The sequence below is a fragment of the Pipistrellus hanaki genome, assembly GCF_964339955.1.
Source record: "Pipistrellus hanaki genome assembly, chromosome: 10".
NCBI lineage: Eukaryota > Metazoa > Chordata > Mammalia > Chiroptera > Vespertilionidae > Pipistrellus > Pipistrellus hanaki.
Window position 1 is genome coordinate 16,840,214 of NC_140512.1, and position 24,301 is coordinate 16,864,514.

Consider the following 24,301-nt stretch of genomic DNA (forward strand, 5'->3'; position numbering starts at 1 on the left):
ACCGTACCATATACAGGTAATAAATTTCCTTTATTTTCATTTAACAATAAATGTGTACCGTATTCTTCTTCATGGAAAAATAAGACATCCTCTGAAAATAAGACCTAGCACATCTTTGGGAGCAAAAGTTAATATAAGACACTGTCTTATTTTCGGGGAAACAGGGTACTTATCCAATAAGAACTTAGAAAGTAGAAGGTACCAGGCTCCTGAGGGGAGCCAATGTAATTGTTGTTTACTGCATTTGGCTTTAACTTTTCTTGCTGTTGAGACTAACAAGGAACTGTTCCTTTGTCTCTATAGCATTGAATTACATAGATTCATTGTCTGTGGAAAGAAAGCTTGCCCATTTGTTTATACAAACAGACTGTTTCCTGGCATTGTACTCAATGAAAAAGACATTCTGTAGGTTCTGCCATTGTGTGACATAGTGGTTTATGTTTTCAGCTATGTTTTCACAGAAGACTTAGAAATTATTTTGTGGAGTGCTCTTGTTGTGAGGATTCATAAAGATCAAGAGCATATAGTTCCTGGCCTGCACCCTCTCACAATCCAGGACCCCTTGGGGGATGTCAGATCTCTGGTTTCGGCCTGATCCCCACAGGCCTGATCCAGACAGGAGGGAGCACAATCCTTTCAGGCCCAATCCAGACAAGGGGAAGCCCAATCCTGTGCACTGATCATCTGTCCCCTGGTGTCAGTGCTCGTCATAGAGACTGGTCAACCGGTTGTTCAATCATTCAGTCAACAGAACAAGATCATGATTGCTGGGATTTGATATAGTTGTGAGAACTCTGTGTCACATTTCGTCTACCTGTTCCAGAAAAACAGCACTGTCCAATTGCTCTTGTCAGGTTTATATACAATTACCTTCATAGAACTGGTAGTATGGCCTGAATGAGAAAACACCCACCATCATTAAGCATCTCTCCTTCAATAACATTGTAACAGGCTTACCTGCATAGCCTAGAGCCTAGTAATTTTACTGATTGCTCTGTGGAGCATGGCACGCTACCATTTCTTCATAAGATCCAAATTTCCCTTTTCTAGAAAGGTCCCATACACATAGCATCACTCAAGCCAAAGCATATGTTCCTTACTTTCTCCTGTGTCAGATCTGCCACTGGTCAGTAGTTTTTATCTCTCACTTCTTTATTAAAACCTTCTTTCCTTAAAAAAAAAGAGCATATAGTTAAGCTCCTACTAGGCAAGCATGTTGTGTGGCGAAAATTGAGAACAGTATTTATGATCCAGACTAAATACTCTGTGTAGACGGGAATCTGAGAGTCCATGAGGTTGTGTCTATTCAGCTGCCTCTTTGTTATTTAACTACTCCTTTGGACTTTAATTCGCTCTATAGAAAATTATCACTATCTGGAATTCTGAGCTTCTAAACAGTCAATGAGACATTTACTACAGATTAAGGAAAATGAAGTCATATTCTGTACAGCGTAAGATTAGATGGCAGAAGAGTTGGTGTTAGGACAGGATATCTGAGCTTATTTCTAGGCAGAAGGGAAGAAATCTGATGAGAGATTGAAGGACTAGCAAGGAAGGAATTAAATGAGTGGGTTTTGGAGATAGTGGGCTAGTCTTAGAAATATCGAGGTCGCTTCTATTTTAGAGAACGATGGAGATTTTGCAAAGATGTTGTGGTAAGTGGAATAAGGATTATTTGGTTATTATTGTTGTATAATGAATCATCCCAAAACTTAGAAGCGTTAAGCCAACTTTTTATTTTGCTTATGATTTTGTGGATCAGGCCTTTAGAAAGGGCAAAGTTTGGATGGTTTACTTATGCCTCATGATATCTATGGCCTCCACTGAGACCTCTCAGAGGCTTGAGGTGACTCAGTGTCTGGGGACTAGCATGATCTGAAAGCTCACGCACATGTCTGGCCCTGGATTAGAAGGGCTGGAAGAGTAGGACTGCCAACTGCAGGCCCTCCTTATGGCTGTGCTGTTGCAGACTCCAAGTATATTTAGGTATTTAGGTATGTTTAATCTTTATGTAATTATGTCACCCTTTTTCCTATTAAAAGTAATTACTTGTAATATTCTTTTTGGCCGGCATAGATTATGTAAGCCCTAAGCCCAAAGTCCACTAGCTATATCTAAATTGCTTTGTTGGATGCCTAACATAGAACTATGCACAAGTTGGTACATGAGTTAGACTTTCTGATGATGATTATACTGGAAAGCTGTAATTACTCTTGGATTGTAAAACTAGGTGGGGCTTTAAAATGAGACTCAAAAGTCAGTTTTAATTTCCATATATATGTAGGAGACCTTTACCTACTGTATTGTATTCATTTATCTCTAAGACCTGAGTTCTTTTAGCATTTTTTTTATTTCTTTAGAATAATTGAGAATTGGATTATTGATGGTGGTAGTATTTTTTTTTTTTAATCAATCTTTATTGTTCATATTATTACAAAGGTTTTTCATTTCTTCCCCCTTCCATCAGGTTCCCACCCCACCCTTCGCCCCCTCCCCAATCCCCATTTGGTTAAAGTAACCAGTGAACTTCTTTCAGAGTTCTTTTACTTTAGTTACTAAGATAAATTTTTTTTAGTTGTAAAAGAAATCTCAAGTGTCTCTAGTATTTTTCAAGTGCCTTCTGATTTCTGAATTTTCCATATATCCAACTAAGACTTTTCTCATTCTAAGATCAATTGTTTCCCAAGCTTATAATTTAATATATAGTATTGGTAATGAATACAAAATGGGTCCATTATCTCTTTTAGTTGTGAATTCTGAGATTTGTAGGGTATTAGTATGTTCAAAATAATTTCAGTGAAATTGGACTTTTAGTTGGTGGTGTATGTATGAGAAAACTTGTGACCCCGATTGCAGAATCAAGTACATCGAGACTTGGTCTCCTGAAAACAGCTTCTAGCCATTTCTGATCTGATGTTAACCTCGGTGCATTTTAAGGACTTCACGGCATACCCTCACCCTCACCCCCACCCCAGGAGCATTGAAACCGCTGTGTTCTCAAGCTTTCTCACTAGATTGAGAAATTATTCTAGACTATAAAAATTTGGCTTTTAGATTTTAGCTTGCCCCAGAGAGTACTGTGACTTGCATTTTCACTGTGGGCTCGGTCATTCTTGAGGGAATCTTCTAGAAAAATATGAATGTCACCATCAGTATATTTTAGAAAACTTTTGCTGTAGCTATAAAATTATAGTACTATGATGACAAGAAACCTGGATTATTGATTATAGGCAGAAGAAGTCCTTTATTTTTATTTGATTTTTGTTTAGAATCAGATTCCAACTTTGCAAGTGTATGAAACTATCAGTGTACTTTAATATCTTAAATGTTGGTGGATCCTATGATTGCTGTGTTCAGTATTTTATAAATATTCATCTTCTTATCAGCTTGCCTTAAGTACCACACATTTTAATTTTCCAGTATAATAAAAGTATAATTGTCCTACTGTGCAATTCTCTTAGCAGTGTTTTTATATGATATTAGAGGCCTGGTGCATGAAAATTGTGCACTTGGGGCGGGGGGGGTCCCTTAGTCCGGCCTACACCCTCTCAAGGGATGTCCACTTGCTGGCTTAGGCCTGATTCCCTGGGGAGCTGCTCCTGGTGTCAGTCAGACATCCCTCCAGCAACCCAGAAGCCTTCAGGGGATGTCTGACTGCTGCCGAGGAGCTGGGGGAGGCTCCGGTCACTGCCACTGCGCTTGCAGCTGCAGCCATCAACCCAGATTGTGGCTGAGCAGAGCTCACCCTGTGAGAGCACAGACCACCAGGGGGAAGTTCCTGCATTGAGCGTTTGCCCCCTGTGGTCAGTGCATGTCATAGTGGCCGGTTGTTCCGGATCGTTCCGACATTAGAGTCCATTTGCATATTACCCTTTTATTGTGTAGGATTACTTGGGATGCATTTATATTATTCACTTTTCCCCAATCTGGTCATGAGAAATTAAGGGAATTTGTCTTAGGGATATACTATATTATTAAATATTTTTCACAATTCACAGTGATAGTCTAAATTTGAAACTCTCCAGGCTCCTCACAGTTTGATCCCAATGTGCTACTGTTCTTGTTTTCTTTCTTATCATCAAATGGAACTCGATATTTTAAAAATGCCTTCTCACTATTATTATTTTCCTCATATCTCTTCTTCCTTCTGTCCTCTCCCCCACTCCCCCCCCCCCCCGTTTTTCTGTTAGAGTTAACTCAGATTAATTTTAGCCCACATTTTACACTAGTAAAGCCTTTCCCACTTCTCCCTCACATCCTACCACATACCTCACATTCATTTCTGTCTCTCTTGTGTCATGTTCTTGTGCTTTCTATGTATTTGTTGCGATTCAGGTCTATATGCTAGGAATACTGTCCCTCTCCTCAGTGTATTTATAGTAATCTCCTGGGAAAGACAAATGAGAATATGAATAATTAAAATACATTGTATTGTGTTGTGTAACAGAACATAAGGAGGTATTATGGAAGTGTGTAAGAGAAGCAAGAAAAAGGAGGCAGGCTCCTTCTCAGCCAAGAAAATCAGGAAATGCTTTCCAAGAGGGAGCCTTGTTTGAGCTTGTTTATGGTGAGGGATTAGTACTGTTATTTGTATCCAGCACTGTACATACTCGAGACATTTTACAAATAAATATATAGAATACAATAGATAAGTCGATGAGGAAAACATATAGTAGAAATAATTAAGTAAAATCAGGTTAAAGTTAATACACACAGATTTAGTAATAAAGATATGTACCAATTGGGAGTGTTGCAAATTTGCCTCTGGGTTTCTTAGTCATCAAAGCAAGGAAGGAAATGCAGTGATTTTAAGACTTACTGTTTTTATAAGATGAAAACAAACCAGCCACTCTAAACAAGACTGTATTTTCCCGATGCCAGAGATAAATTCTTCACAAACCAAGACTTTTCTGGGATTTTTAACTTTCTTGCAAGCCAATAAGTTAGTTGGCCACAGTTTCATGGATGCTTAGACGTGAGACTTCTGGGTCAAAGACGAAGGACTTGATTACTCACAGCACCACAAACAGCTTGGGCTTCATGTTCATACTGGTTTCCCTTGCCCTCCAAATCCCACAAGAGCCACGTGGAGGCAGGCCCAGGTGGGTACTTTGCACACCATGGGTCTGTGCCGTAGCTAAGGAACTCTAAACATACGAAATTCCAATCCTTTATGAACTAAACCCGCCCACCTTCGTTTACCAGGGAGATGTTTATTATACTGGACAGCAGACCAGCCTTTTTTCTTCTCTAGAGCAGTGTTTCCCAAACTTTTGACATATGTGTATCCCTTCTGTAATTTCCGTAACACTGAGTACCCCTCGTACTCATGAGAACGTAGAATTAGGCGCAGCTAAGCACGGTGCAGTGCATATCCCCACCAAACTCCGGTGCAACGCGTACCCCCACCAAACTCTTCCCGTACCCCTGGGGGTACGAGTACCACACTTTGGGAAACACTGCACTAGAGGATGATAGTATGTCTGTTTTCCAAGGTAATTCACTTTAGAAACCTTTGAAATATCATTTGTAGTAAAGGCCATCAATGTGATTTGCAGAAGTATGGTGGGTTCAGAGTCAGGTTCTCTCATGAGGTTACAGTCAAGCTGTCAGCCTGGGCTACAGTCATCTGAAGGCCCGACTGGACCCAAAGGATCTGCCTTCCTGCTCCGTTGTGGGTTGTGGGTTCCATCCCTCACTGCTGTTCACTAGACCTTTCAGCTCCTTGCCACAAGGGCCTCTTCCATAGGACGGACTGCTCACAGTAAGGCAGCTGGCTCATTAGAGAGAGCACCCAAGATAGTAGCCAGTCTTTTTAAAAAAAATTTTAATAAATGTTTATTGTTCAGATTATTACAATTGTTTCTCCTTTTTTTCCCCCTATAGCTCCCCTCCACCCGGTTCCCACTCCCCCCTCTGGCATTACCCCCCCACCCCCACTGTCCTCATACATAGGTGCACGATTTTTGTCCAGTCTCTTCCCACACTCCCCACACTCCTTCCCCCTACCCCCACCGAGAATTGTCAGTCCACTCCCATTCTATGCCCCTGATTCTATTATATTCATCGGTTTATTCTGTTCCTCATATTTCTAATTTACTTGATTTTTAGATTCTCTTGTTGATAGATATGTATTTGTTGTTCATAATTTTTATCTTTGCTTTTTTCTTCTTCCTCTTCTTAAAGAACACCTTTCAGCATTTCATATAATACTGGTTTGGTGGTGATGAACTCCTTTAGCTTTTTCTTACCTGTGGAGCTCTTTATCTGCCCTTCAATTCTGCATGATAACTTTGCTGGGTAGAGTAATCTTGGTTGTAGGTTCTTGCTATTCATCACTTTTAATATTTCTTGCCACTCCCATCTGCCTGCATAGTTTCTGTTGAGAAATCAGGTGATAATTGTATGGGTGCTCCCTTGTAGGTAACTAACTGTTTTTCTCTTGTTGCTTGTAGGATTCTCCCTTTGTCTTTTGCCCTTGGCATTTTAATTATGATGTGTCTTGGTGTGGTCTTCTTTGGATTATTTTTGTTTGGGGCTCTGTGCGCTTCCTGGATTTGTAAGTTTATTTCTTTCTCCAGGTGGGATAAATTTTCTGTCATTATTTCTTCAAATAGGTTTTCAGTATATTGCTCTCTCTCTTTTCTTCTGGCACCCCCGTAATTCTGACGTTGGTATGCTTGAAGTTGTCCCAGAGGCTTCTTACACTATGTTCAACTTTTTGGATTCTTCTTTTTTGCTTTTTTGGTTGAGTGTTCTTTGCTTCTTTGTATTTCAAATCTTTGACTTGATTCTTGCGTTCCTCTAGTCTACTGTTGGGTCTCTGTAAGATATTTTTTATTTCAGTCAGTGTATGTTTAATTTCTAGTTGGTCCTTTTTCATATCCTTGAAGGTCTTGTTAAATTTATCGGCTTTTTCTAGGAAATTCTTGAAAAACCTTATAACTGTGATTTTGAACTCTATATCCAGTTGTTTGTTCTCCATTTCTTTCGTTGTGATCTGTTTCCTTGTCTCCTCATTTTCACTGCTTCCCTGAGTTGGTAGGGTGGTTTTGTGTGCTAGGTGTCCTATGTGGTTCAATGGGTCAGCCTCCCAGTTACCTGAGGTGGACACTCTTGGTGCACCCCTTTGTGGATTGTGTGTACAGACTTGTAGTTAAGTCTTGAGTGTTGTTGCTGTCACTGGGAGGAATTGACCTCCAGGCCAATTGGCTTTGAGGACCCACTGTGTCTATAACGGAAGAATTGCTGTGCTGGAGACACACTTATGGGGCAGGACTTATTTCAGTGGTGCTTTGTTGCTCACTGAGTTTATCTTGAATGTGCCACTATGGATGTGAGTAGTTGAAATCTGGTGTTGTCTCACACAGACCACTAGATACACTAACTTTTGGATCTCCAATGGGGTGCAGGTCAGCTACTGTCTGAGGCCACCCAGCAAGAACTACAGTTTTCTCCTCTTTGCTTGGGGTTTGGAGGTTTTGGAGTTGCAGTTTATTTAAGCAGTGACAGGCAGGCCATTTATATGCAAAAGCTGCTGTGTGAAGCTTGGGTGTGTTTGTAGATTGTGTGGGGCGGGGCCTCAAAGCATCACTAGGCTAGGGCGTGGCAAACAGTGACTACTGCCAGTCAGTCTTCTCTGCCTTTCCGAGTTTCCAAGTCCCAAGATCCTGCGCAGTAAACAATGATTGCTGAGCGCACCTCTGCAAGAAAGTCACCCTTACTTTCCAACCCAATGGCTGACAGTCCAGCTTCTCTCCGTAGTAGTTTGGGTCTCTCACATCTCCCCAGAAACTGGATTTCAGAGTTATCGGGAAACCTTCAAAGCAGTGCGCCCAGCCGCCTGCCACCAGCCCGATTCGTGTGCCTCCGTACCTCAGCTTTTCAGCGCTTGTGCTCTTTTCTCTTTCCTTCTAGTTATAGAACCTCTACTCAGCCAGCTTTCCCGTGGTTCTGGGTGATAGACGTTTTGTCTTTTAATTGTAGTTTTCAAATTGTTGTGCGAGGCAGCAGTTTAGGTGTTTATCTTTGCCACCATCTTTATAACCAGTCTTTGTGTCTTGGGAAGTAACATTAAATTTGAATGTTAAAAATTCTCAATTCTCTTATTATAATGTTTTGCTAAATTATTGATAAAGACAGTTAATTTCTTTCTCTTTATTGACATTTGACAACTGTAAATCATTATCATATTTATAATATCAAAAACCTTTTGTTAATTGGGCTATCCTAATCCATTAGATTACACTTTGGGACAGTTTTACTGTTTTAAATAGGAATAGCCAGTACCCTTAAACCTGGCCTGCTGACCCTTTAAACACAGTGGGCTGGGTAATGACAGAAGAGTAAACTTGTATGTGGGCACTTAATATGTGTCCAGGTGTGGTTCTGAGCGAAGTAGGTGCCAGTACCCAGAGAAAGTAATTTGCTCAATGTCTCATAGGTAGTAAATGCCAATGCTACGATTTAAACCAGCATTCCTGAATTTAAGTACAAATCTGAATAAGAAATTGGCAGTTGGCAAAAGCTTGAAATTATCTGTTGACCTTTATTAACATTTCAAATATGCAAGGTTTCTCAGTCTATGAATTCAACTTAAATCTCTGTAGCCCTCCTGTAAAAATTATTTTTGCATCCATTATATTTATTTATCTTATGTTCAAGTGATTTTTGTTGTTATCTTCTCAGATTCTAGATAATGGGAATCCTGTCTTTTGGAGCATTTCCCTTTGCTCTGGTTTTCCCCCTGGAGCTCTCTGTTACTCATTAGTGTTACAGGAACATTTGATGTAGTAGAGATTAATTTACATGAAAGAATTTTCGATGACAATTTTTCTGACTGACTGCTTTTAACTACCCTGCCTCCAAGCCTCAGTGCCCTAGAGTTTAATAGTTATGTCTAAGGATTCATTATTATTAATTTAAAAAATATATATATTTCTATTGATTTTTTTACAGAGAGGAAGAGAGAGGGATAGAGAGCTAGAAACGTCGATGAGAGAAACACCGACCAGCTGCCTCTTGCACACCCCCTACTGGGGGATGTGCCCGCAACCAATGTACATGCCCTTGACCGGAATCGAACCTGGGACCTTTCAGTCCGCAGACCGACACTCTACCACTGAGCCAAACCGGTTTCGGCATTATTACTAATTTTTTTTTTGTTCCAGTGGATTGCAGGGCTTTTTCCCCTGCTTCCTTTTTATACTTAGTATTGTTAATGTTTATACTGGGGTGTGTATGATTTAAATTGCACTTCAAATTGCTAATAATGAGAATAGTGTATTCTTAGATTTCAACATTTTTATTTGATATCTACAAACATTTTTCACAACTTGAGATGTGGCTCTCAAGTTTTAGGAAGTATATATGATAAACTTTTAAATCTACAACATATCCTCATATTTGTTTTGTAACCTAAATTATGGTTACTAAAGACTGGCTGTAGTATGGGAGGGGGGGGGCGCAATGTTAAAATATGTACACAGATAATAATTTAATAAAGAAAAAAAAAAGACTGGCTGTAAATTTTTGTTTATGAAGGCCAGTTACAATAGGTTCTTGTCAATCATTGACAGTCAAAACATTTTCAACTTGGGCAATACTTTAGCTATCTTCTTCTTTAAAAAAAAAAAAAAAAAAATCTTCACCTGAGGACATGTTCATTGATTTTTTAGAGAGAGTGGAAGGGAAAGGGGAGAAAGAGAGATCAATGTGAGAAAGAAACATACATCTGTGGCCTACCACACATGCTCTGACTGGCCAGGGCTAGATTGAGTCTGTGACCTAGGCATGTGCCCTAACAGGGAAATTAACTCCGAACCTTTGCATGTATGAGACGCTGCTCCAACAAACTGATCCCCCTCCCTCACCTCCCCATAGGTATACCTACTTGGTTCAGTTACATTTGTTCAAAAGTCTGTTCTTTTCCAATTTAACTGCCTTTGCACCTTTTAATGAAATCAGTGCTTTATGTTTTTACCTGGCTGTTCCTGAGTTATATCCTTTTACAATAAATCGGTGCTCTACTGAGTAAGATGTTTCTCTGAGTTCTGGGAGCCACTTTATCAAATTAATGAAATCTGACGGGAGTCATGGGAACCAGTGATACAGGTCTCTGAACTAATTGAATATGATGTGAGTTATAGAAGTATTCTCTCTTTTTCTGTCTCTTTTCTATCATTTTGTCTCCCTCTCTCCTCCCCTCCTCCTCTCTCACCTTCCGATAGGTATGCCTACTTGGTTCAATTCCATTTGTTCAAAAGTCTCTTCCAATTTAACTGCCTTTGCACCTTTTAATGAAATCAGTGCCATATATATATATATATATATATATATATATGTTTTAAATATATATTTATTGATTTTTTACAGAGAGGAGGAGAGGGATAGAGAGCTAGAAACGTCGATGAGAGAGAAACATCAACCAGCTGCCTCTTGCACACCCCCTACCGGGGATGCCCGCAACCAAGGAACATGCCCTTGACCGGATTCGAACCTGGGACCTTTCTGTCCGCAGACCGATGCTCTATCACTGAGCCAAACCGGTTTCGGCTCAGTGCTTTATATTTTTACTAGAGGCTCGGTGCACGAAATTTGTGCACTGAAGTGGGTGGTGTCCTTCAGCCCAGCCTGCACCCTCTCCAATCTGGGGCATCCCTTTCACAGTCCGGGACTGCTGGCTCTCAACCACTCACCTGCCTGCCAGTCTGATAACCCCATAACCACTTCACTGTCTGCCTGATTGATGACTAACCGCTCCTCTGCCGGCCCGATTGCCCCCAACTGCCCTCCCCTGCTGGCCCAGTAACCCCCAACTGCCCTTCTCTGTAGGCCTGGTCGCCCCTAACAGCCCTCCTATGCCAGCCTGGTCACCCCCAACTGCCCTCCCCTGCTGGCCCAGTAACCCCCAACTGCCCTCCTCTGTAGGCCTGGTCGCCCCTAACAGCCCTCCTATGCCAGCCTGGTCACCCCCAACTGCCTTCCCCTGCTGGCCTGATCACCCACAACAACCTTCTCCTGCTGGCCATCTTGTGGTGGCCATCTTTGACCATGTGGGGGTGGCCATCTTGTGCGAGGGCATGAGGGTCAATTTGCATACTACCTATTTATTATATAGGATGGTGGCCATCTTTGACCATGTGGGGGTGGCCACCTTGTATGAGGGCATGAGGGTCAATTTGCATAATACCTCTTTATTATATAGGATGTGGGTATTCAAATTAGTTGTCACTTCCTACAACAAACTCTGTTGGAGTTTTGACTGAAATTGTACTGAATCTAGAAGTCAGTTTCAGGAGAGTTGGTATCTGAACAATATTGGCGATTTCTAACCCATGAACTTCATTTACGTAGGCTTTCTTTAATTTCCTTTAGCAGTGCTTTTGCAAGTTTTCAGTTTTCAGGTTATTCTTATTTTTTTTGGTCAGATTTATCCCTAAGTATTTCATATTTTGTATGATACTTTAAATGATATATTTTTAAGATTTCAATTTCCCACACTTTATTGCAGGTATATAGAAATACAATTGGTTTTTATATCTTGAGCTAATATTTTGTTACCTGTCTTTACTTATTAGTTTAAGTAGGTTTTGTTTTTCTTTTGCAGATTTCTTCAGCTTTCCCTTGCAGACAGTCCTGTTGTTTGTGAATAGTTTTATTTCTTCCTTTCCAGTCTATATTCTGTTTGTTTATTTATTTATTTATTTATTTATTTATTTATTGCCTGATTATACTGCCCAGAACTTTTAAGTTCAGTGTTAAATAAAAGTAGTGAGAGCAGACATCCTTATCTTGTTCCTGATCGTGTGTGTGTGTGTGTGTGTGTGTGTGTGTGTGTGTGGGCGGCCAGGGTGGGGTGGGGGAGATGGTGTATTCAGTCTTTCACCTGTAAGTCTGATGTTACCTGTAGGTTTTTCATAAGTCTTTTTCTTTTTCATTATTTATATTTTATTTTTTTCTTATTAAGGTATTATATGTGTACATATCTTTCCATTGCCCTCCCCCACGCCCATACATGCCCTCCCCCCCTCCCCAGAGTTTTCCGTCCATTGGTTTTGCTTATATGCATGCATACAAGTCCTTCGGTTGATCTCTTATCTCCCCCATATCTCCCTATCTTCCCCGCTGTAAGTCTTTTTCAATTTCTGTCAATTTTGTTGACAGTTTTGAACAAGAGTGTATGTAGGCTATGGACTAATGCTGTTTCTGTTTATTGAGCTGATCATATGGTTTAAAATTTTATTTTCAATGACAGTTAACATCCAGTATTACACTAGTTTTAGGGGTATAGCATAGTAGTTAGAAATTCTGTATGGTTTTCTAGTGTTAGTGTAGTAATCATGGTGAATCAATCCATTGAATTTTGAATATTAAGTCAAAGTTTTCATTTCTGGAATAGACCTCACTTGGTCATGAAGTTTTATGTCTTTTATATGTTGTTTAAATTAGATTTGATGAAATTTTGTCTACATCATATGGAAAGTATCTATATCATATGGAAAATTGGTCTATAGCTTTCTTAAAATGTCTTTGCCAGGTTTTTGAGTAAAAACTAATGCTGACTTCATAGCATGAGTATGGAATATTTCTTCCTCTTTAGTTTTCAGGAAGAATGTTACTATCCCTCTGAATCCCCACAATAAATGTTTGGTAGCCCCTGCCCAGTATTGCTTAGTTGCTTGGGTGTTGTCCCATGTACCAAAAGGTTGCCAGTTCAATTCCCAGTCAGGTTATAAGCCTGAGTTATGGGCTTTATCCCTAGTAGGGGGCATGCAGGAGACAGCTGATCAATGATGAGAGATAATTTCTCTCATCATTGATGTTTCTATTTCTCCCTCTCCCTTCCTTCCTGAAATTAAAAAAAATAAAAATAAAAATAGTATAGGTAGAACTTTACAGTTTTCTTGGGGGTGCTTGAGAACTAGGAGTTGGAAAAGAAGCCAGGCAGTGAACTTAATGATTACTTAACAGTCCATTCTTGTACTCTCTTGTTTGTAATGCAATCTAATGTTTATTTTTTAATAATAAAAGGAAAACTTATGGCTAATAAAACATCAACTAAACCCCTAAGTCATCGTATTCTTCAAGTGCTTGGCCCTTTCTGGAACTCTGCCTGATGCTCTGAGCAGGTCCAGGGCTAGCACTGTTGTCGCATGTCCTGTACTGCCCACTGGTCCAGCAGCAAGGAGACCCGGGGTCTTTGTCTAGTCTGTGACTGTTCTCAAGATTCCTTGTGTTGTGGGCCATGGGGTGTCCACTGCTAATAAGTCATTCTGATATACATTGTTTGCTAATCTCAGAGAATTGGAGAATTTTTAAAGAGTGGTTGCAATGCCTGTTTTCTCTGACTCCTGGTGTGTTGAGTACTTATGTGGTCTGCCTTAGCAGCATGAGTGTTCATTACCATTCTGTGAAAAGAGATTGAAAAATGGTCAGAGTAGACTTGTTTTCTGTTGTGATATGTGAGTTTGAATATAAAAATTATAAAATTGTCAAGTTTTCAAAATAAAAGGATAAGTATTTAGCACTTTGAATTGTTTTTATATTTGTATTTAAAATTTTTTATGTTCCTCTTGTTTAGTTGTCCTATTTTTAGGTACAATATTCTTAGCTATCTTATGGGCTCCTGGACTAAGTAATTTCTTTTGTTCAACTTTCAAAGTCCCATTGAGAAAAGGAGCATCTGTGTGATTTCATTGCAAAGAGTGCTCTTCTATTTTTGTTCACTTCTACACACTGTGGCTCTTTGAGAATCCAAATCTGAAACATACAATAGTGATAGAAGTTTCTTTTTGTTATGTCTAATTAAACTGTTTTTAAATTTAGACTGTAATGTTAGCAATACTGTGCAGTTAAGTATTAAACGACTTTTAATTAAGCTATCAGGTGTTCCTTTGGACTGAGACTGGTAAACAGTCCTCCAGTTGTTAAACATGTAGTGCATTTCTTTATTTTATTTTTTATCCTCACCCAAGGAGGAAACATCGATATATTGATTGGCTGCCTCCTGTTCCTGCACCAACCAGGAATGGGATCTGCAGTCTTTTGGGATATGGGACAACTTTTCACAACTGAGCCACCAGGCCAGGGCTGGCGTGCATTTCTTACTGGTGAACAGGCCATGGACTTAGGAGTCAGAGCCAGTTTCCATCCCTAAACCTACTGCTTACTGTCTTGGAGATCATGTCTACTGCATCAGTGTAGAAATGACACCGTCTGCACTGGCAGATGTGGCTTATTAGTGTGTCATCCCTTACACCAAACGGTTGTGGGTTCAATTGCCAGTCAGGACACATACCCAGGTTTTGGGTTCAGTGCCCAGTTAGGGCATATATGGGAGGCAGCCAATCTCTTTCTTTCTCTCTCTTCCCCCTCCCTCCTTCTTTCTAAGACATATCCCTGGGTGAAAATAAAAGGATGAAGTAGGTATCATTATTTCTTAAGTACTTTGTGCTGTGAAATGTTACTAGTTCTTTGAAGAAATGGTTTCATTAGCAGATATGTCTGGAATTGGTAACATGCTCTCCTCTCAGAGGCTCCCATTGTGTGTTAAGTGGCTCTGAGAACCACTTTGCTCAAGAAATCTGCTTTGCTTAAATTCTTTCTCAATCCCAAACGGAACTGCTCCTCTCTTCCTTTCCCCTCCTCTGCTTCCCCTGTGGAATACCTGCAACATATTTTAGTTCATTTTATTTTATTTTTTCAATCTTCATCCGAGGATATGTTTTTATTGATTTTTAGAGAGAGAAATGGAAAAAGAGAGGGAGAAAAAACATTGATGTGAGAGGAAAACTACTGGTTGCCTCCCCCACACGCCCTGCCTGGAAATTGAACCTGTAATCTTTTGGTGTATGGGATGATGCTCCAAGCAACCGAGCCCCGCCAGGGCTATTTTAGTTTCATTGAACTTGGTTTTGAGAATAAAGTACCTAGTAGAGTGCCCCTAATTCATACTTGAAAATGAATTTTCTTTTATTCCTTCTTAGTGTTAGTTTTAATGGTTTTAAAACTGTAGTGTAAATTCAGAGCCTATTTTAATTTTAGTTTAACCTTCTAAGGAAGTAAGCCATTTTTTCTTTCAGTTTTATCGAGATACTATTGGTCCAGTGCACAAATTCATGCACTGGGCCAATAGTATCTCAATAAAACTGTCTCAACCAGTCCCAGTTGGGGCTGGCCAGGGAGGGGCCGAGGGAGGGCTCCAGGGTGTGTCCAGCCCTCTCGCCTAGTCCCAAGTCGGCCAGACCCCTGCAGCAAGCTAACCTACTGGTCGGAGCATCTGCCCCCTGGTGGTCAGTGCACATCATAGCATCCTTAGCATATTATTAGAATATCATATTATGCTTTTATTATATAGGACTCCTTGTTAGTATATGCAGACTTATGCAGAATACACAGCGTTTTTTTTTGGTGTGTTACATTGTACTGATCTAACAAGATTGCTGTTTAACTTATCAGGAAATGTCAGGAGCTAGTGTGCATATTTTTTACACCTAGCCGTAAATATAAATCCTGAAGTGTTATGAAGTGCTTGGTGGTTTGTTGCCTTTCTAATTAACTTAGTAGAAAGGCAAAGGACACTTTTCTTTTGATGAAACATTCTTGAAAAACGTTACACTATTAAACATATTTTAATCTGATTTTTATTATTCACAGCTTTCTTTAATGGTATCAAGAACTGACAAAGGAAGAGATGATATTCTGTTACTATTTTTCTGAAATTATTATTATTTTTTTTTTAAATAAAAGGTGGCTATCATCCAGTGAAAATTGGAGACCTTTTCAATGGCCGGTATCATGTTATTAGGAAGCTGGGATGGGGACACTTCTCTACTGTCTGGCTGTGCTGGGATATGCAGTAAGTATTCTTTGTCGTTTGTGTTCTTGATTCCTGGCGTATTTGTCATCTTTATTTTATCACAAGCTGGCTGAGGGGCACAGCTGCTTCTGCCGTGCAGTGTAAAGTGCTCAGCGCAGGTCTGCCCTGCCCTAGCTAGACATTTCCCCCTTCGTGTGAAGTTCATTTTCCTGTTATCTTAAAATATTAACTTTCCTCTGCTTTTATATCTGAGGCTTATTCATTGAAATTATAGTAGGATCATTCCCCCCCAAAAAATTTATCCATACCAAGATACCCCACAACCCATTTACATATAAATTAACATGTAGACCTTCCAAATCAGTTGTTTCTGATTCCTTTTTAAAGCTTTGACCTATAGCATGAAACACTATTGCAACCCAATATAAATATGCACATGGATTGTTGTTTTTTTGTGCGTGTGTGTATGTGAAGTGAAACTAGTGTTACAAGATAATACTCTTTTTATATAACATATGATGACATTTTCTAGTTTACTTCATTTTATGAGGAAAAAACAAACCATTATAAGGGATTATTCTGCTGCTGAAATTGTTGACCTACAATTTGAAAAGCACTGTTTTAAATGAAAGCTTATTAAAACTTTCTATTTAACCCTAACCCATTTGACTCAGTGGATAGAGCATTGGCCTATGGACTGAAAGGTCCCAGGTTTGATTTCGGTCAAGGGCAAGTACCTTGGTTGCGGGCACTTCTGCAGTAGGAGGTGTGCAGGAGGCAGCTGATCGATGTTTCTGTCATTGATGTTTCTAACTCTCTATCCCTCTTCCTACCTCTCTGTAAAAAATTAATAAAATATATATGTTTTAATTTCTACTTTTGGGTAAATTTCATTATAATGATCACTTCTAATTATAATATTTTTTAAATTTGCATTTTCCAAAGGGGGAAAAGATTTGTTGCAATGAAAGTTGTAAAAAGTGCCCAGCATTATACGGAGACAGCCTTGGATGAAATAAAATTGCTCAGATGTGTAAGTACTGCAAAAACTTGAATAATAGAAGAGAAATTAATAACTTAAAATCTTACAAAGGGATTTTTCTGGGTTTTACTAAATTAAAATTGATTTTATATTTTATAAGTTCATCATATCACTTATATTAAAACCACTTTGTCTGGTATAATGGAAATTATTTTTGGTCTTAAACACTTAAGTGCTTGACTTACTTTTCTTTCCATAGGTTCGAGAAAGTGATCCTAGTGACCCAAATAAAGACATGGTAGTACAGCTAATTGATGACTTCAAGATTTCAGGCATGAATGGCATTCGTATCCTTTCTGACACTCCTGTGCTCCCTAATGGCTGAATTATACTGTAGTCTTTCTTTTTGCTTTTGAAAAATTGGAATGTGTAAGCCCGCCTAAACTCGTGCTTGCTCCGCTTTGTGATTCTCCACATAAAGCCTCTCATACAATCCCTGAATGTTGGGAGGTGATATGTTGAGTGCTCTGCAGGAGCTTTCGGGGTTTTTGGTGTAGTAACATCTTATAAATTATTTTACATAACCTGACTTGAATTTTGCATGGAAATTTTTTTTTTTTTTTGCATGGAATTATTAATCTTTTAAAATAATTCTAGTGAAGTTTATTTTTATAGTGGTTGGTGGAAGTATATATCAGCATTTCTTTTTGCTTGAAACTTTAAAAAATTCCATATACAAGAGCGAGGTATCCTTCAGTAGTGGCAAAGAATTCATTGAGGCAATAGAAGGAAAAATGCACTGCTAATGTCACCATAGCAAAGTCACACCTGATCCTGCATAGTACCATCTTTCTGCCAGGTAAATATGGAAATATGTTGGTTTAGTTTAGTTTAGTTTATCATTTTTGGAAAAGTCTGGAGAGAGTCAACTTGTTACCAGATAGGGGACCGGCCTCCGGCTGACCTGTAGTGTGTGGGTTCTTGATTTCCTTCAGGAAAGACTCCACAACACAAGTGTGAGTGATTTTGAGAAGACATTTATTAAAGCCGGGGACAGTGAACCGAGGAAGGGCTTCGCATAGGAGAAGCAACAGGAGAACCTGGGCGGGGCTGCTTTGGTTCCCTGGAAACAATAGGAAGGAAAGGAGCCCTGGTGGGGTGGCTTTGGCTCGCTGGAAAGTCAGAGCAAACAGGGCCTCGGAAACAGGTTCAGGAGGTTAGCCCAGGACAGCCACTGCTCCCTGGTTGCAAGTGTCATGACCTTTCGAGTTGAGAAGATGCACACTGTGGGAAGAAAGGCATAGCCTGCTCCTGGGAGGGAGAGCGGGGCCTGGGTCCTTTGTCTTGAGTGTGTTAAAGGCCGGGTGTTCAGGGGAAGTCTTAGGAGGCTCGCAATACATTAACCAGTTTTTTGCTGATGCGCCAGAATGAGATGTATTCCCTTCCTCTGTCCGCGAGTGTGGTTGGCCAATGGCACCATTTGGGTTTCTACTCCCAGTCTCCCTACGTAGGGTGACTTAAGCTGTTACCCTCTGTGGGGAGAAGTGTAAGCTGTTTACTTTTAAGTATCCATTGTTAGGGAAGTTAGGATTTGCTATTCACTAAATGGCCATGTAACTACCTGCCTCAGTTTCCCTATTCCACTTGTCCTGGCTTACTATCCTGTCTCAGAGTGATACATTTTCTATACTTGTTGGTGAATCTGATGTAGGCCAGTCCTTGATGGAAAGAGAACCTCCATTGTTTTTCTTCAAGAACATTTATAATGTAAAGTTTCCAACATGGGTAAGATTAGAGAGTGTACTACTGAGAATTTCTATAAATTTCTCACCCAAATTCAAGAATTAACTGGCTACAGTTGCTTTATTTATTTACCCTTTATCTCGTGCTAAATTATTTTAAAACAAATCCTAGAAGTCATGTTCTTTTACTTCTACAAATGTCAGTTTACATATTTGAAACATACAGACTTAAAAAGACCACAAAGCTCATCCAATAAAATAAAAATAATTTCTTGGTATCATGTCATACTTGATACAAATTTTCTTTATAATGGAAAAATGACTTGTTTGAATCACTTTTCAACATATAAGGAATATTTTCTCCTAAATATCTTCTCTTCCTCTTAAGTCTGTATCAACTTGCTTTAATTGCTTAAAGATCAAATCATTCAACTACTTTTTAAAATTATCATTGAAATAGTACACAGAGTATTTGCTTTCTCAAGAAGAAATTATCTTGCTGGAAATGAGTGATTTTTGAAAGATAAAAGTTTCTTAATCAGCTATAAGGTTAGCTGGTTTGGAAGTTGTTGTTTTAATTCTAGCTCCTATTGGGAAAGAAATGTGTCTAGCAAGAAGACAGAGAAAAGGCACCTTATCACTTCCCTTTCTCTTTTGAATGTATCAGTTCTGCCTGGGCTGGTGGTAAGTTTGCATTCTTGTTAGTTTTGAGGGGTCTCGGGAGGAGGTGATTGGAGGTTGTGAAAAGGTGGGTGATCCTTTCCAGATTGGTAGAGGGCATTGGTACAGGGCAACCTCAGGATCGTTGACAGCAGAGTAATCTAAGACTTCTAGGTCAGAGCTGATGGCACAAATGCAGAGAAGAAATAATACCTTTAGTATCCAGAATGCTCTTTCCATGTTTTCATATTGGATCCTCTTAGATAACCCTTCGTTAGCCTGAGGCAGGTGATAGAGCCATTACCCCCCGCCCCCAGTATCTGAGGTTTTCTTTTGCAGTTTTAGTTATGTGCAGTGTGAAAATATTAAATGGAAAATTGCAAAAGTAATTCATAGTTCTAAACCGTGCACCAGTCTGAATAGCATCACCTAGGACTTGAATCATCCCTTTGTCTAGCATATCCATTCTGTTTATAGGGGGCATGCACGAGACAGCCAGTCCATGGTCCTCTCACTTGCCCCTTAGTCACTTAGTAGCTATCTCACCTATCAGATGAACTGTTGTAGCATCTCAGCACTTGTGTTCAAATAACCCATATAGTAGCCATTTACCTGGATTCATCTCATCATGTTGGCATCGCATTGTCTCATCACAGAAGAAGGTGGATGAGTGTATCACATTAAGATATTTTGGGAGAGACCAGATTCGCATAACATTTACGACAGTATATTGTCAGTATATTGTTATAATTATTCTGTTTTATCATTAGTTATTGTTAATCTCTTACTTCGCCTAATATGTAAGTTAAGCATCATGGGTATACTGTGTATGTACATAATAGTGACCCGGTGCATGGATTCGTGCACATTGAAAGAAAATTAATTAGAAGGTGGCGGGCAGGATGGGACTGGGTGATAAGGGCTATACATGCCCTGGAGCCAACCTCCCGAAGTCCCTCCCCAGCCGGCCACCCCTGGGGTGGCATTGTGGCTTGAAGGGCGCCTGTAGAGTGCGCGGGGTACCTCCAGCAGGTGGAGTCCTTTGGCCTGCTCTGTGGGGATCGGGCCGAAACTGGCTCTCCTACATCCCCTGAGGGGTCTCGGAGTGCAACAGGGCACTCTGCAAAGTTGCTGTCATACAGAGTGTGGAATGCAAACGCAAGTGTGCAGTAAACCAGATTTGGGGCCAACAGTGCCCCAGCAACAACATAACCTATGGTCGAAGGTGGAATCGTGTGGCCCTGCAAAGAATCGAAATCCCTCCTGTCTGGTTTTGGGGTGCATCACCTAAGAACTGCCGCTGCCAAGTCACTGCAGCTCTGCAGCTCCTGCATTGAGCGTCTGCCCCCTGGTGGTCGGTGTGTGTCATAGCTACCAGTCAGTGCACACTTAGCATATTAGCTTTTTATATATAGATAGATAGGGGAAATCATAGGATATATAGGGTTTGGTACTGTATGCGGTTTCAAGCATCCGCTAGGTGTCTCGGAACATATCTCCTTCGATAAAAGGGACTGTTGTGTCTTTATTTGGGCACTTGCTCCGTACCCTGTGACTAATGAGTGCCAGGGTGTGTTAAGAGCCAGGGTTCTCCTATCCCATCTTTGGCTGTCTCCTTTATTTATATCATATTTGGAACAGATCCAACATTTTGATATTTGTTCTGCTCAAGCTCCAGAAGCCTGAGGACAAAATTAAATCTCAGCTCAAATTCCAGAATGACATCCTGTGCATGCACTCACTAAGTTTTCATTTCCTAGGGAAGCACTCCCCTCATACTCTGTATTTTTGAGGTTTTTATACAGGCATACCTCAGAGATATTGCTGATTCACTTCCAGATCACCATACAGTCTTTTTGTTGGTGGAGGAAGAGTATTGCCTTCAATTTGTAAAAAAGTGCAACATCTGTGAAGTGCAATAATGCATGTATGCCTGCATTTCCTCTAGAGCGAAATTGGAGGTACTAGCAAATACCCTTGACTGTTAATGCCACCTCTCTGTTTCCTCCAGTATCATTTCTGTTCATTGCTGAGCGCATTTTCCCTTGTGATAGATAGGAAGGTAGAACTGGTCCTGACTTGCTTCTGTTCTCCACTTGACTGATGGTTTATGGGCGGGCAGGGCAGCCCCTCCTGCAGCAGATATGCATGGCAGTTCCTGGCCCAGCTGGCAGGAATATGGTTTCTTTGGAGAAACCAGTTTATTTGTAGGTAAATGAAGTTTTAAAAAAAATACTGCATATACATTCTAGTGACTATTTTTACTGTTAAATGGTAAGAAGTCATAGTTTCGATTTGTCAGGGATGTAGAAATCATTATGTAGAGATCTGGGCTTTGGCTCTGTGTGTTCATAAGTTCAGTTTTTGATTTTTTTTTTTTTGTAATATGCCTGGGAAACTGGTTTTACATTATCTACGCATAAATCTGAAGCTCACATGTTCTCCCACACTGTAGAAAATTTTTTCTTAATATTTAAAGCAGTAGTTATTGTAATGATGTGGTAGATGCAGATATTGTAAAATATATTAAATTAATAACCTATCTATAGGCCTCCAGAGATAAAGTATTTGCAGATGGTTTCAGGGTCATTTTAAATCTTCCAGTAGGAATGACCTAAGTATATGTATATGATGGGCCATAGTTCTGGAGTGTTGGTGTTTGACTAGAATTTCTGTTTTCATTATGATAGGTTGGTCTTAATGCCATGTCTTATATTGTGATCATATATTCTTTAAAACTGCCTACAATATTAAAATTAATCTAGTTACACAGTGGAAAATATTGAAGGAAAAGATAAAATGTCTTCACTGAGTTTATTTAATTTCTATTTTATAAAGTGTTTTATAAATTTAGGCAAGCAGACAGGACAGTTAGGACAGGGGAGTTCTTTTTCTCTCTCGTTAATTTATCATGAGGTTCTAGTCTTGCTCATTTTCATTAAGGCTGATCATCAGAGAGAAATGTGCTGAAATGAGGGAAAGCACAGGTAAGTGTGGGATTGAGTCCTGACACCGCCACCTTTGGACTGTAACGTGGGATAGTTCTTTAACTGAGGTTTGCTCGCCTCATTTTCTGTGGGGAGACGTATATTATTTCCTAAGGTTGTTATAGGTGTATATTAATAATCTTTGGCACTTAATAAGCAGTAAATGTTTCATCATTTTATTTAAGTGAGAAATAGGAAAGGACCATTTTGGGCATTATTGATAGTACTAAAAGGCCTGGTGCACGAAATTCATGCACTTGAGGTGGCGTGGTCCCTCAGCCCAGCCTGTCCAGGAGCCCTCGAGGATGTCTGACTGATGGCTTAGCGTTGCCAAAAGGCAGGAGAGGCTCCCACCACCGCCACTGTGCTCGCCAGCTGTGAGCCTGGCTCAGGGCTTCTGGCTGAGTGGTGCTCCCCCTGTGGGAGTGCAGTGACCATCAGGGGCAGCTCTTGCATTGAGTGTCTGCCCCCTGGTGGTCAGTGCGCATCATAGCGAATAGTCCTGCCCTTCTGTCAATGTGCATATTAGCCTTTAACCCTTTGCACTCCGCTGTCCCCTCTCAGGGGACATCGGAATTCTAGCATATCACTCGGATGTCCCCTCTCAGCGGACATTGCAGTTTATTAGTGATTACGGGGAATTGAGTTAATTCAATGCACGTTTCCGCCGTTAGCGTCGAGTAGCTGGTAGCCAATGTCCAGAATGGTTCGGAGTGCAAAGGGTTAATTATATAAGATTATATAAGATTAGTGCATGTTATGAAGAAAGAAACGTTTCATCATGTGCCACAATGCTGCTGCATTTAGTAATTGCATCACTTCAGGAAATGTATCCACAAGTGATCATCCTTAACCATGTCCCAGATGTCTGCATGGTCTTCGAAGTGCTTGGCCACCATCTCCTCAAATGGATCATCAAGTCCAACTATCAAGGCCTGCCTTTACGTTGTGTGAAGAGTATCATTCGACAGGTGAGGCTTATGAGGGCAGCCCCACCCGCTAATACCTAATTGGTTAGGCTTTCAACGTAAATTACTATTTTGTTTTGTTCTTTAAAAATGCACTAGCATATACATACAAGTTTCTTGATTTATAATTTTTGTTTTTTAGGTGTATGCATATGTTACAGTGTATAATAACTTGAACATATTAAATTAGTTTTATATTTAATGTTATGCCATTCTGTTTGTTACGGGAGCAATATATAAATATCAGGTATACATTTCTTTGGGCATATTGGTCTTTTTAAGGTAATGATAATGGTATAGTGAAATTTGTTTTATCTAATATTATTATTATAAAATGTCCCACTTTGTTCCTTAGAAAATAATTCAAAAGAAATTATTTCTGCTTATTTGCTGTTTTTAGGTATTAGATGAAGGATAAATGAACAATATAAGGAATGTTTGTTATATAGAGAGTATTGTATTAGATTTATGTTTTGTTCAGTTGTCTTGACAAAAGAAAATGGGTCTGGGTCTGGTTTGATGATCATATGCTAGCAATTATTTATAAAATGAACGTATACATACATGGAAGATCTCTTTCTGATTAGAAATGTTTACCAGATTTTATTTTCTGCACGGATTATATTTCTCTGTATTCTGCTTATTCCCTTACAGACTAAATTAGGAATGTTGTAGATATGACATATTCTGGGTTACCTATTCTGATAGAATAGATAATAACTGTGGGTATTTCTTCACTTCAAAGTAATTTATATATCAAGGAGGTTATTTGGTTTTCCTGCGACGAAGACTGAGTGCTTGGGAGCCTGTCCCTTTCCCCCAGGTCCAGATCTTAAACTAGATTTGCCTGAGGGTTCCAGACCTGAAATATAGGCTATGGTCCAGAATTCTTAAATTGGAAATAATCAGGGAATTGAAGAATTGTACATCCTAGAGATTGAGGCCGGAAAAAGAACCTTCCTACCAGTTTGCATACATGCAAATCAGTACCTAGGTTCTAAACCCATTTTATAAAAAACTAGAGGCCCGGTGCACAAAATTTGTGCATGGGGGTGGGTGGGAGGGTCATCCTTCAGTTCAGCCTGCACCCTGTCCAATCTGGGACTGCTGGCTCCCAATTGCTCACCCTCCTGGCTTCCTGA

The 24,301-nt window shown here is 39.9% G+C and overlaps 1 protein-coding gene across 4 annotated transcripts in view; it reads left to right on the forward strand.

Moving 5' to 3' along the window:
* SRPK2 (SRSF protein kinase 2) overlaps positions 1-24,301 on the forward strand; it is a 166,049-nt gene that overhangs the window by 106,243 nt on the left and 35,505 nt on the right. For all 4 annotated transcript variants that reach the window (XM_084897824.1, XM_084897825.1, XM_084897827.1 and 1 more), the window contains 4 exons: positions 15,751-15,859; positions 16,766-16,853; positions 17,062-17,149; positions 23,056-23,162. In XM_084897824.1, the coding sequence (XP_084753950.1) occupies positions 15,751-15,859; positions 16,766-16,853; positions 17,062-17,149; positions 23,056-23,162 (392 nt within the window). The remainder of the gene's footprint in view (positions 1-15,750; positions 15,860-16,765; positions 16,854-17,061; positions 17,150-23,055; positions 23,163-24,301) is intronic.